Source organism: Xiphophorus couchianus, chromosome 8, assembly GCF_001444195.1.
Source record: "Xiphophorus couchianus chromosome 8, X_couchianus-1.0, whole genome shotgun sequence".
In the NCBI taxonomy this organism is placed as follows: domain Eukaryota; kingdom Metazoa; phylum Chordata; class Actinopteri; order Cyprinodontiformes; family Poeciliidae; genus Xiphophorus; species Xiphophorus couchianus.
The window spans coordinates 9,888,453-9,902,276 of record NC_040235.1 but is presented as its reverse complement, the minus strand read 5'-3'; the positions used below and the strand labels follow the sequence as shown (position 1 = coordinate 9,902,276).

Below are 13,824 nucleotides of genomic sequence, written 5' to 3'. Positions count from 1 at the left end.
AATAAGATTATTAATTTAATTTACAAACTCATCTACATAATTTAAAAGTCTGCAAAATAAACCATGTAATACAGGACAACTCAAAAGGTTACTTTAAAGAAAAAACAAACAATGTATCACACAAAAGAATACCCCAATACCACTATGCAATCAGTGACATCATCCAGCTATTTAAGCAGGAGATACTTGGCCGCCCCCTCCCATGCATCTGCCCATGCTGCAGAATTCACAAGGGACAAACAATGGTGAGTATAAAGGAAAACAAATAATTTACCATAAATATACCTGGGAACAAAAGAAACATATTCATCTAGTGGTCCAGACGTGTCAGCTTTAACTAAAACATTAGTTGTAAACTGCTAACACATACAAACCCGGGATAGTGAGTGAAGCAAAGTTGTAAAGTAATGTTGAAATTGAAGAATTATGACCATCAATAGAAAGATTAAATGAATCAGAAATAAGAATAAGGGAAAACAAACTGGACCGCTTTGTCCAGAATCTACTGTCCAAATCTACTGATTTTCTATTTTAAAAATAACTAAAAACAATTAGATTTTACATATTCATTTGTATTGTAATTATTTTTCTCAGAGAACAAGTTTATTTTTGGCTTGTTAAGGATGAATATACAATATTACCCAGAATTGATTTTCGTTTGCCTGCATTTACAATGTTCCACCAGAAGTGGGAGGTAGAGTCACTGTAAACCTAGGGTAGCAAAAATTTTTTTACCCTTATTTAGACTCACAGGCATGTGTGTGAAAATGTTTCGGTAAAACTGTCGTTTTAAAGTATTAAAACATACATGGGCTTGGACCATACTATTCTTTAAAAAAAATTATTTAAAGTTAATAACATTCAAGGTCTGTTGGACTTGAAAAATCTCCAAAATGTGAATAATTGTGTAAGAGAAAAAGCTGCCTGCGAAACTAAACTCAGGGATAACTTGGAACCTTACAGACGCCAGTGAGCTAGAGAAACAGAACGGCTCACACTTTGCCAGTCTGCGTGACGATTTCTAATTAACTGAGCAAACTAGCCAGTGGTGAGTCTATTTAGCTTAATAATGAAATTTCTAAACTGTCGGAATGAAACCATTTTGAGCCGGTTGACACGTTTAAAACAACTGAATGTTGAACTGAAAATATGTCAACCTAGCTATCGGGCTTTCGAGCTAGCTTATAACGACACAGGTGTGTTAACGAATTGAAAAACAACGGACTTTGTAAAGGTTTATGCCTTTGTTTCCGGAGAACCTAGAAACCAATACGAAGAATCACAGTGTCTGACATACAGTACCTGTGACAGACAAGCTAATCCTTGCTTACAGAAAATAGTAGGACGATTTCCTCACCACGAGGTGGCGTTGCAGGCAAAAAAAGACTCGTCTTTATTCCCCATCAACAGTTCCCCTTACCGTGCAGCAAAGACAGTTCGCTGCCAAAAGCCATCCAAGGCCTGCAGACAGTCAGACAGACAGAGAGAAACAACCAGACTTAAGGCTTTTAAACCATCCCCAGCCTGAAATCAAACTTTAGAGCCAGCTGGCATCTTGCCCTTTCTCAGGCTTCTGTTCCCACAGTTTTTTCTTTTTTTCCATGTAGCTGCTTAAAATTGCAACACGCATTTTGATGCCTTTGTTGAGGCTTGATTTATACACGCTCACATACCCACGCGCACACACACAAAAATACTGAACATGCGACAAGTCCCTGAAGATATTTTGGCATTGCTGGATAAACACTCCAGGTTCAGACTCACTGTTTCGTGTAGCTAGAGATTATATAAAAGTGACAGTTAAGGATATATTAGTGGGAGAAAACTGTTTATGTTCAAACTATGTTTGAACAGAAACATTCAGACATAGTTTCCTTAAATTGTGTTGTCCAAGGAAAAGTATTGTACTAAATAAAATAAGTTTTTGTTACTGTTTGAAATTTATTAATAGTTTTATACCTAATATAAGTGTATTAGTCTTGAAGTCTGTTGGTGTAATGACTGACAGCTGTAGCGCCAGTATACTGGTCAGTTCTGGGTCCTTTCCAGGCATTTAGCCCTACAAAATCACAGATGTATTTAAGTCTGTGCAATATTAGAAAAACATGCAGTTTTAATGTTATTGTTGAATATTGCGATGATACATATCTGTATTGACTAACCCACATTTTCTCTCTTTAACTTGGTAACTTTGAATGTTATGCATATACTCACCAGTAAACATATTTTGATGTAAGATGTATATACTGTGACAATTTGAAATAGTTATAGTGGAAACCTCACAATCTGATCTCCGTGCTTCCGTTCTACAGGGTGACAGCAGAACGTCGACCTGAACACAGAAATGAGCCTTACTTCTCTAGAGGAAAAGGGTTAGTAACCCAGTTTTATTGCACATGGTAGTTTTGCAAGTCCAGACATGTTTTACACATTTGGGATAGAAATAGTTTTTAGAGTGGCTACAAACATAACTGAAAGCATAAGTGATACTTGAAGTAAACAAAGATTTAAAAAAAAAAAAAAAAGAAAAGTTGAGTTTATTTTAAACTGCAATAAGTTGTGGAGGAGCGGCACTAATATCTCTCACTGAAAGAGTATGCTAGTTATTTCTCTATCCCTTTTTAAGTTCCACAAAGGAAAAGCTACTGCCTAAAACAATCCACACTAAATAAAACCAGCATTGGTTGGTAATGACACATAAAAGGTTCAAGTCCCACATTCTAGTTTTTGAGCAGGAACGTGGTTTCTGGTAACAGGGCAACAGTGGACTGTGAAAAGTACATATGTGCATTCTCTAAGGTAATATTGTAGCATTTTATGCCAAGTCAATTGTGCGTTTCTTCTGTACCTTTATTATTAAACATAATTTCATTCAAAATGACACCCACAGGAACCGCCAGATATTAAATAAACTCCACAAGTTTCCTAAATCCAAATCAAGGGAAATTAGTACTTTTATGTACCATACATTTAAGTTTTAGATAAATTAATTTTATGTTTGATATGTGGGCTATAGAGTACTATTGATTTCAGAGAGGATGGGGGAGTTTAAACATTTTTAGTTTTAATGTCAGTTTATCTTTTCTTAACAGTGACTTGTGTATCCCCCCCTCTTACAAGAAATATACTGTATAACATTGGAATGACTCAGCAGTGTTAGTAATGCTAACATGCGATAATCCTGATGTATAAAAAATAATAATGGTTGCTCAATGCAGTAGAGAAAAATTTACCTGTTCCATTCAAATCCAGCTTAGCCCTAATTGATACAGTTCAATCAAATGACAACCCTCTTTCAAATGGACATGTCATTGTAGATTTATAAGAGATTTAAATCCAGTAGGTCAGCTTTAAGTGGACAACTGACATATCAACAATACTTTAATGGGCATGCTAATTTCCAAATGCTGCCATTCTATTCATTTGCTAGATTGCGTTCTAGCACCTTTGACAATACACAAAAGAAGAGAAGTACTTGTTGAAGAATGTTGTGGCATTCGTCCAGTGGATTTGAGCCATTTGCAAGACTTCCAAGTCACACTGAAGCCCTTCTAGTGGCTGTAGTAACATCAAATGCCTCAATTAGATACTTGATCTTGGTGTTTCTAAAACTTTGGCAGCTGGTTGACAACATTCAGCCAGAGCTGCCTGTTGATCTTACCTTGGTAGATATTTCTGCAGATGTTTCACAATAGTTGGAATAAATTAATGCTGAGTCTGATTACAGTGAACTAAACAAAAAAAAAGACTTCATCTTCCCAGAGGTGAATGAGTTCATGCACTTGATGGTTGTCGGTGTAATTCAATGTGGTGATAGGGTTATTATGTTGTAATGAATGAGGGTGCCTCCAGCTCTGTCATTCGCACTTCAGCCAAGACCGTAAAGAAGCTACATGCTCAACATTCCTCTTCTCATGCAAACAGTGAGGCTGAAGTGGGTTGTGCTGTTTGTGTTTGTGTGAGTCCCTGTGCACATTATAGTCTATGCATGTTTGTCAGAGGGATGAATGGGCTGGAGTGGGGTGTAGAACAGCAGGGAAGCACACAGCAGGGCAAAGGGAGCCTTGCAGCCATTCAGCTGGTTTAAATTGAACGACATTTGATGGAACCGTGATTGTGATGTTTCAAGATGCCCATCTTTGTGAACTTGATGCATAACTACTTTGCTTTGCAGCTTTCCATTGTGTGAAGTGATGTGGTGTGACGAGTCATGCTACTCTAAAAATCTGTTTTTTACACAAATACCTAGTTTTCCATTTATATACATTAAATGGAAAATGTGCATATTTCTTGTACAGTTTTGGCTTAATTACTACTCTGAATATGTTATTTCTGCAAATGACCTTTTCTTTGAGTCTGTATACGCTAGTCAATAAATAATCGATTACTAAATTATTTGACAATTATTTTAACAATCGATTAATCACGATTAATCTGATTAATCGTTTCAGCCCTATGTCCATCCATCCATCCATCCATCCATCCATCCATCCATCCATCCATCCATCCATCCATCCATCCGTCCGTATATTTGTACAGTCCATTTGTCCTCCTGTTTGTCCATCTGCCCATCCCATCCATCTTTGTAGACTGAACATTATGTAACGTGTCTAGAAATATCTGCAATAAATCCAGAGTGAATTTACTTATTCTTTATATTGACTGAGAGCCCTGAGCTCTGCTAGTTTGACTTTGGAAAGTGGAGTGGTACTGTAACCATTCAAAAGGATTAATTTGTGCTGGTCAAAAAATATTTAGTTATTGGACAAAAAAATAATTTACTTGCAAAATGTTCAACAATAGTGTGTTTGTTTTTTTATTTTATACTATATTTCTCCTTAAGCACAGAGTTTGTCTGGCTACGATGGATTAGAGGCCAACATAGAGAGGACTTTGGGCTTGCTTTCCCAGGCTGTGTTTCAGGAAGGCAGTATTTTTTACAGCATGACCAGCGCATAGCCTTTTTCCTGGGGAAATCCGAGACAAAATCAAGAAAGGCTGGTGCAGGGAGGGAGAGAAGAACAGGAAAACTAGCCCTGGGAAGGAAGGGGGGAGAAGGTAGGCTGGAGGCCACACAGAACGAGAACACACAGAACAACCAAGAACGAAGCTGGAGCTTCTGGGAAGAATCAGTGAAATATATAGGCATCCTCACTTCTAATTCTGATTCCAAACTCCTCCATTGGAAGTAATTTAGCCTAAAATGTGCTCAGTGTCTTCTGCCGGCAGTAGCAGATTCAACTGGAATGCAGAGCTAATGCTGGGTTCCTCTGCTGCCCATTCTGCCTCAGCTGTTAATCCACAGTTATATCTGCTCTGTTATGCTTGTTCAAGAAATTATACCTGACGTCATTTGTACTTAGCTATGCCTTCTTTAGCAGCAATGAAGAAACATTTTCTTTTCATATCGCATTACTGATAAAGTTTGATTAACAGCTTGGTGGAAGAAGGGAAATATTTGAAGAAAACCGCCAACAAATTAGAACATAAATCTACATGACTTGGAAATAAAAGTAAAGGTCAAACAAATCCTTGTTTACAAGCTTTGCCAAGCCTTAATCAAACAGTTATGTGGGGTATTATAGAGCAACTGCTAAAATTGTGCATTGATTAACAGTTATGTTTACAGATAATTGAACAAATGTTGCATTTAATTTCTTCAATTTATAGCTTGTATTAGTTAGTTTTTTTTATTTGTGAGAAATTAACACAACTTCAGTAGTCCCAAAATAATCAACAGTGACTGTACTTAGTGATGAACAATGGAAAAGATAATTACAACATTTTTTACTTTAGTGCTAGATTCTTCTTCTTCTCTTCTATACTTAAATATGACATATTGGGGTTTGTTTCGTATGTTATCTATCTGAGATGGATGGAGGAATAACTTCACGTTGTCAAGGAGCCTAAGAAACATCTGTCTCAGCCAGGTCATTGCAACCTCTAAAAATGTCAAACTAAAATTATTATCCCTGACCAAAAAAAAAAGAAAAAAAAAAGTGGAAAAACATGTTATTCAAAATTATTAAAAATAATTGGTCGAAGCACAACGCCTCGTTTTAACCTCTGTATTATAATAATAAATGAGGAAGCAACTTATTGCGTAATTGTTGACCTTTATTTACAAGGTCAAGTGTTTGGTGCTGCAAATAAGTGCAACTATTGCAGATTTTATTTGCAAATTTGCACTTTTTAAAAAAATTAGACAAACATTAGTGTTGAAATAAAGCTTTAATGAAAACCCCCCACCTTTGTGTGTTTTATCCCTTCAGGGCTTGACCCTTTAGTACTCAGTGACCAGTTCTTTGAGCTGTGGAACCAAAATAATCTGCAGATGGTAAGAGTCACCTTCACATTGTCACTTTCATGCATGAATGAATGTATGTGGGTTTAATAGGTCATGTGTGTTTGCATGAAGCACGGGAAGGAGCAAACTACTGAGAGATCCCAGTATCTTTAACTGAAGTGTGTGTGTGGGTTTTAATGAGGAAAGCAGAAGGAAAGAATTTGTGTTGCTCTGAATGAACTTGAGAGGAGGTTATTGAGTGGATGACATCTGTTTTGTAAATTAAGACACAGTTCAAGGTATTCTCACACAGATATCGTTTTCTCTTGTTGGAATTTCCTGATGCCAAGCTTTGGATTCTTATGCCAGGATCCCTTATATGTCCCAAACCTCTGTGTCTGCTTGGCTCAAAGAGCATATGTGTTTCTCGTATTCTGAAATAAAATTCATGAATCTGTGTTGCAAAACATTTTCTTATTAGAAACAAAATCTACAGAGGATAAAAGTCCGGAACTTCACTTAGGTATTTTCCAGGTCTGAAATCTGGAAAGAAGTGTGGACAAAGGGGAAAAAAAAAAAAAACGAGCAAGGAAAATAATTTTTATTGAAAGACTTTCTTTATCCTTCTATTTATCCATATGTTTGTGCTCTTATTGATCGAACAAAAGAACAAACACAATCATATCTACACTTTGCTCTAAATCCCTAGTTTGGTTTTCTATTTATACTCTAATTCAGCAATTCTAAAAACATATATGAACTTTTGACATGCAAAAATGTTCTCACCAATGTGTATAAGTCAGTCTTAACTACTTTTGCATGCAGAAATAATAAAGAGCAACCAAGGAAAAGCCAAGACTATTGCATAAAAATGTGTTTTAATCAACTGTGCATCTGTCAGTTGATTTTGTCTTAGAGCCGTAGCAAACAGTAAGAGTGATCTGAAAGACTTGAGTTGTTGATTCTACAAGCTGTGGTGTTCCTATCATAAAACATATAGTTTTAACTTTCCGTCCTCTTCTTTCCACCCACAGCTACATTTGGCGGCTATCCAAGGATTTTCAAAGCTGTCTGAGCCTCTGGAGGCCTTACTAACACTCCTGGAGAGCTGTCCGGGGAAACAGAAGGGTCGGAGCCACACCCTGGGCTATCACATTCTCATGGAATTCCAGACGTGGATGAAGGAACGTCCTCAGGTAGTGGAGCCAAGTGTTCAGCCCCTTGGCTCTAGATAAGACTGTAGCGCCAATGTGACTTGCATTTAATATGTGAGCAGCAAGTATTGATTTTGAGCTGTTCGCATACTGTTTGTATTTCTACTGTCTGTTAACTGTTACCGTGACAATGTAGACCAGTTGCATCCAAACCTTTTCCTACATGTTCCAAAATTGTCAAGCAGAAATTTCTTTTATTTTAAATTAAAAAACAAAATATAATTTTATTGGTTTTTTTTTCTTATTTTCCCGCTTAACAAAAGACTAGACATGTTACATTCTAATGAAACAGACTAGTCAGATTTTTGTACAAGAGTTATCTGATATCACATTATAAGAAAAGCGTGCAATTTTCTAATTTTTTTGGTTCAATTATTTTCTATTTTCTTTGTTCTCAGCAATAAGAATAAGGTAATGATCACTGTTTTTTTCCAACAATGTATCATTTTGCCATCTTCAGGAAATGGTTGCACCCAAGTCTGCATGAGTAAATGCTATTTACTACAAAAGGAGTGGTTATTAAAAGACAAATACATGTGTTTTGCATTCTGTTTTGTTTCAGGATTGAAGAAGGTATAAATTAGCAAAACCAAATTTGTATAATTCTGTTTTATAAAATTATAATTTGTATAATTACAGTCTGGGTCTGCACAATAACATTCAAACGGCCATGAATGGCCTGTGGGTTGCACTTTGGGCAACCACAATTTAGACAGTGTTACAACCTCCAAAAAATCCCTCTGTGTCAATGTATATTGCATCAGTTTTTTCCATCTTTCATTCGTGTTTACCTTTCCAGGTGAGCCTGAGCTCTTTGGCTGAGGACAAAGCAGTGAAGCTCCAGCGGCGGGCTCTTGGTCTGTTGACAGACACCCAGCCCAACTTTGTAGACACCCTAATCAACATCTACCAGCTTAAGACTTTGGATCCTTCCATACAATGTATGCAAATTTACAAGCTCCAAGCTTTGAACTGTTATAAAGAGGTGAGTGAGTGATTTGACTTTTGATATAATAAAAATTCCATTAGTCCATACAATTTAAAGAGGCAACTAAATTTTGGCACTTGTTTAGTTTTGTCTGTTTTCTTCCCACAGGCGGTAACTCTCAGCATAAAGCTCGGATTGCAGACTGAACTAAATACAGAGGAGGTAAGACTAAGATTTTTTTCTTAATGTAGAATTAATGTTCTGTCTACCCATGCACAATAAATTATAAAGAAAAGCTTTAAACAAGTTCAAAGTTAAATTCTCAGATGATCTTTTTTGTAATTCATTCTTCAATTCTATCTATTTTCTATCCATTATTATTTTGCAGATGCTTATCCCTCTGATTTTACAAGACAAGCTGCCTTTGGCAGAGTCCTTTGTCAAAGGACACAGACAGCTTGAAAATCAGCTTGTTATGTTACTAGACTCTTGGTGTCACCCGGACTTCAATGTGGAAGACATAAGAAAGTACGCTATGTGAATTTGTAGGAACTGGCTATGAACTCTGCTTTTCATATTTATTGGTGTTGCTCCAACGCCTCCATAAGATGGTGATATCTTCTCTGACAACTGTTGATGAGTGTTAGTGGCATGGCTGAAATATTAATATATCTCATGTAAGTTTTAAGATCTGACTTTGAATGACGTCACATAAACAAAATTATTCATGTTTAATTTTAATAAAATTTCTTATTTAATGGAAACTCCATAGCTGTAAAATTGTGTTTTTCGAGCAGAATATCAAAAACATTTTGCGCATAATTGTAATGAAAATCATCCTTATAATTTCACTATATAAGTTTATATAACTGTATGTATTTGTCCTTCAACAGGAAGTTTCCTTGCCTGTCTCTGTCCAAACACTACATGGCACAGATTCAACCCAAAATGCTCACCAGACATGTTGTACGGCTCATGGAAAAATTCAAAATTGACCAAAGTGGGTGACTTAACACGTGTCACTTTGTTTTAATGTGTTTTGTTCCTTTTCCACATACTCACACTCCTACGTCTTCTTGTCAATATAGGCCTCTGTCCAAATGCTCTTCACAAGAGGAGACTGGACTCTCTGCGTTACCTTGTGTATAAGACATTTGGGGACGTAAGTGATGCAGCAGAGTCTTGCAGCCTGCAGACTTTTAAAGGCATTAAAGTCACTCTTAACATTGAGCTTAACTGTCAATTTCTGCACAGATTATAAAATATAATGACAATAGTAAACCTTAGGTTTCTTTTGTGGGCTTTTTTTTGGTAGAAAACCATGACAGAGGAGAATTGGACAGATCACATGCAAGTAGGTTTCAATCTGATTATGCTTATTAGATTCTTTTTTCTTGCACCACCACATTTTTAAAGATGTTCAATGTTTAAGTTTGTTTCATATTTGTACAGTATGTGGTGGCAGATGACCTCGAGCTTCAAGTCCATTTGGTGGAGCTGTTGGTGAAGCACAGCAGTCTTCAGAAAGCATCACAGTGGTCACTGAGATACAATATCCCTAAAAATCGACTTTCTCAGGGGGTATGGGAAATGCAGCAGAGTCTGCCACCTGACCTACAGTGAGTTAACCAAAAATATGCAAAGACACATCCTGCAATAAAACTAAGTGACCTATCTTAGTTTTATTGTAGATCACTTGCAATAATTATTTTTTAGTTTTATGAAATAATTAAAAGAACTTCCAGTTTTTTTATTTCATACTTTCTATAGATATTTTGTGTCCCCCCCCTCCCTATTTTTCATATTCCTTTGCTATATTTTAGTTGCACACGTTTTCTCTTTGTGCTCAGACAGATATGTTTGAACGATCTCACACAAGAGGAGGAGTGGATCCCACCTCAGTCTCACTGCCAGAAGTTCTACCAGGCGCCTCTCACCAAAAATAAAGTCCACTTTGTAGATACGCTGGAAACTCTGCAAAGATATCAAAGCATTGTCCTAAAGGTACAGAGAGTTTTTAAAAAAAATTCTTTATGTTTTTTTTTTTTATATTGACACGTTCTTTTTGTGTGTCCTTTTCCAGGAGAGTGGTGTAGTAGGAGTTGACATGGAGTGGCAGCCTACGTTCGGCTGTGTTGCTACTCAGAAAGTTGCTCTGATACAACTCGCTGTTCTTGACCAAGTTTTCTTATTAGACCTTTGCGCAAAAGGATTCTGTCACCAGCCTGATCTAGTTGGTTTCATCAGGGCCTTGTTTTCTGAGCAAAATATTTTGAAACTGGGTAAGTAACAGCCAAATAAAATGGTAATCAGTTTTATACAGGGAATGAGTTTAAATACAAAGAACGTCTCTTAATCTCTGTACAGGTTATGGTATGACCGGGGATCTCAAGTGTCTCTCTGCCACCTGGCCTGAGTTATTGGAGGAGCCACTGAAGATGGAGGGAATGCTCGATCTTCTTAGAGTACACCAAGAGGTGCCTTTATTCCATCAGTCACGCGATTTCTACAAACTCAACTAAATCAATCAGTTGGCCTAACAGAATATCCCTTTATTATTACAGGTTTAACATTTCTGATGTAATCTAATGGTGTTAGCAATTCTAAGGCTGTTAATGTCCAGTTATGTCAAACTTTCAAAGTAGAATCTCTTCTTTTAAACAGATTCTACATCTTAACTTCAAAATAATTTCTAGGTTTCCAAAAATCTATTGCGGTGATTATTAGAGATAAAACAATCAGTGATTTATGGTTTATTTCCCATCTCCTGTTGTAAATTGTTCCTTTCATTTCTCTTTTAAAACTAGAATTGACTGTTTCTTTTTTTTCTTCTCACGTTTCTTTCTTGAGTCATCATTTATTTTTATTAGCAGTTGAGGCAACTTTACACTGGGTGAACAAGAGAACATGCGCTATTTATAGACAACAAAACAATGACAGAACTGAAATTTCAAACTGTATTTAGCACCTTATATTCATTATTTTCACAATATTTGCAAGTAATATTACTACCTTAATACTGAGATTTCCAAAAAGCTGCAGTCATTTCTAAATCCATCTTGTTCTTTTCACCAAAAAGTCAAGAAAGTCAAGTTGACAATGAAAAAGGAACCAGTTGAGGTGCTTAGGACATGAACTTTATGGAGGTTTCATGTTTCATGTCTCTGGGGCTGACGTAGAACTGGACAGAGATTTAAATTTTAGCCTTTAAAACAGAAGGTAAATTGGCTTCAGAGCTTTTGATTTCAAAACAAATAAACAATTAGTAGTTCATTTAGACTTTTCTTAGCTCAGTAACATCATCTACACTGAAGAAGGTTAAATTTCTTTTTGGCTCTCTAGATCCAATACCTAAAAAGTTTAAACAAAACTTTTTCATCTGTAGGTAATATTCAATCTTCCGACACTACTGGTATGTTTTGTGTTTTACCCATTCAGATTCAACGTGGAAAGGTGAATCGAGTTCAAAATGCCCCTAGAGAGGTCCTAGTTTGTGAGGACAGTTCAGAGAAAGGTCTCAGTTTGCTGGTGCAGCAGGTCCTGGGAAAGCCTCTGGACAAGACAGAGCAGATGTCTAACTGGGAGAAGCGTCCACTGCGCATCAGCCAAATTAGATATGCAGGTATGGCATTATGCATGCACAGTCAAACAATAACAGAGAGCCAGATGGTCGCTGCTCTCCTCTCCATAGAACATCAGAGATTATTTTGTTATCCCCTGACAAAATGCAAACTGATAATTCACCCCCATTGGCCCTGCCTCACTCTTTCTCTTTTTTTTTTCCAAACTCTTCTCTAGTGGCAGATGCCTACTGCTTGCTGGATGTGTACTCGGCTCTCTCCAGCAACCCAGCGAGCTTTGGGCTGCCTGCTGACCTCCGCAGTATCACTTCAGGCCAATCAGAGATGAGCAAAGACAAGCAGAAAGAGAAAAGGGGCAAGAAGGCAGCACAGGATCCTAGGAAAGAGGTAATGCCTCAGCTGGGAGTTCTGTAACTACTACGTATTGCTTATATTTGGGAAAATATGTTTCTTTCTAGTCTATAATGTGAATGATTTTCACAAGAGCATGTCACCGAATATGTCTAAGAGCAGTTCATCAATACAGTTCTATTTCTAAATGTATAGTGCCGCATTTTATGATGCCACCTTAATTGATGTTACTTTAAAACAAGTAAAAAGTGTAAACATTCCTCCTGCTTGCATTATCATAGATGGTCAGATTTTTTTTGGATATCGAATTAAAGTGTTTTATAGCTATGCTGTTGACGAAGTCAAAAAGAATTGCCAGAATGTGAAGCTTAATTAATTTTTTTTTAAACCATGAAAAATGTACAATGTTGTGTTGTTATAAAATAGCATAAATATAAACAAATATAACTTCCATTTAAATTTAATTGATATTAAACAGTCTCAAATGTTGAACAGGAGTTAAAAAAGAATTTTTTTAGCAACACTACATAATCTCCACGCAGATAATATCTTCCTTTAATAATATTTTATTGCATGAAAAATTTCATGCAATAATTTTAATGAAATATTTGATAACTCAGACACAAGCATCATAGATTATAAATTTAGCTTTCACTTATGACATAAATTTCAAACTTTTTTATAGTATGTCCACAACTACTGGATTTGTAATCCAGTTCTGGGTGAATTCAAGTTTTTCTGAAGCCCCCAGGCCAGCAGGGGGCCCTAAGCAACAGCAAAGTATGCTTATAAACTCAGCAAAGATTGGATATGGCAGACATTCCAGACATTATTCCTGGTATCCCATCTCCCTATAGGGAAGCAGAGTGTAAAGAACGAAAAGCAGACTTAAACCCTATGATTATCTTTAGGCTGTCTGTAGGATGTCTACTTAGTGACACTTTCTGCTGAGTCTTACAAGACATATTTAATTTTTAAGTTGTTGTTAAGTTGTCATTGTTCTGAAATCAGAACCCTGATTAATTAAACCCAGAAAGACTGAATTAAGGATCTAAACCTGTCTGAGACGTTCCATGATTGGGATAAATTCCAGGAATAATTAAGGATTTTTGATGGTGTCTATTCAAAAAGGTTAAGTGCAGTTAGCACATCTGTCCTGCAGTAGATACTCTCTTGGCATCTCATTTAGTGCTTTCTTATGAGCCTTTAGCCCGTCTTCATGTTTTCATATGATGATTACTTACACAGAAACCAGTGATTATTTACATAAAAACTGAATGTAGGAGGCGGCGCACCACCAATGATCTTCTCATGTGAAACACGTTTTGAGAATGGAACATGTAAAGCATCTCCAGGATAAATAACAGATTAAGTTAGCTTTAATTTTTTTCCATTGTGCAATTCATTTGTAGTCCTACAGTGCACAAATGATGCCTAAATTGCAACCCCCAAATCAAAACCCAG

The 13,824-nt window shown here is 36.5% G+C and overlaps 1 protein-coding gene across 5 annotated transcripts in view; it reads left to right on the top strand.

The window, feature by feature from the left end:
* Window positions 1-211: 211 nt before the first annotated feature.
* The window catches only part of exd3 (exonuclease 3'-5' domain containing 3), a 47,802-nt gene continuing 34,189 nt past the window's right edge, over window positions 212-13,824 (top strand). For 4 of the 5 annotated variants that reach the window (XM_028025229.1, XM_028025231.1, XM_028025230.1 and 1 more), the window contains exons 1-16: window positions 932-1,048; window positions 2,313-2,372; window positions 6,273-6,337; window positions 7,321-7,482; window positions 8,300-8,485; window positions 8,597-8,650; window positions 8,817-8,956; window positions 9,322-9,428; window positions 9,517-9,590; window positions 9,744-9,782; window positions 9,881-10,047; window positions 10,279-10,432; window positions 10,512-10,710; window positions 10,796-10,905; window positions 11,867-12,050; window positions 12,227-12,396. In XM_028025229.1, the coding sequence (XP_027881030.1) occupies window positions 2,345-2,372; window positions 6,273-6,337; window positions 7,321-7,482; window positions 8,300-8,485; window positions 8,597-8,650; window positions 8,817-8,956; window positions 9,322-9,428; window positions 9,517-9,590; window positions 9,744-9,782; window positions 9,881-10,047; window positions 10,279-10,432; window positions 10,512-10,710; window positions 10,796-10,905; window positions 11,867-12,050; window positions 12,227-12,396 (1,839 nt within the window). In that variant the 5' untranslated portion in view covers window positions 932-1,048; window positions 2,313-2,344. Of the gene's footprint in view, window positions 246-931; window positions 1,049-2,312; window positions 2,373-6,272; window positions 6,338-7,320; window positions 7,483-8,299; window positions 8,486-8,596; window positions 8,651-8,816; window positions 8,957-9,321; window positions 9,429-9,516; window positions 9,591-9,743; window positions 9,783-9,880; window positions 10,048-10,278; window positions 10,433-10,511; window positions 10,711-10,795; window positions 10,906-11,866; window positions 12,051-12,226; window positions 12,397-13,824 lie in introns of those variants that run through there. The other variant, XM_028025228.1, reaches the window with a different exon arrangement.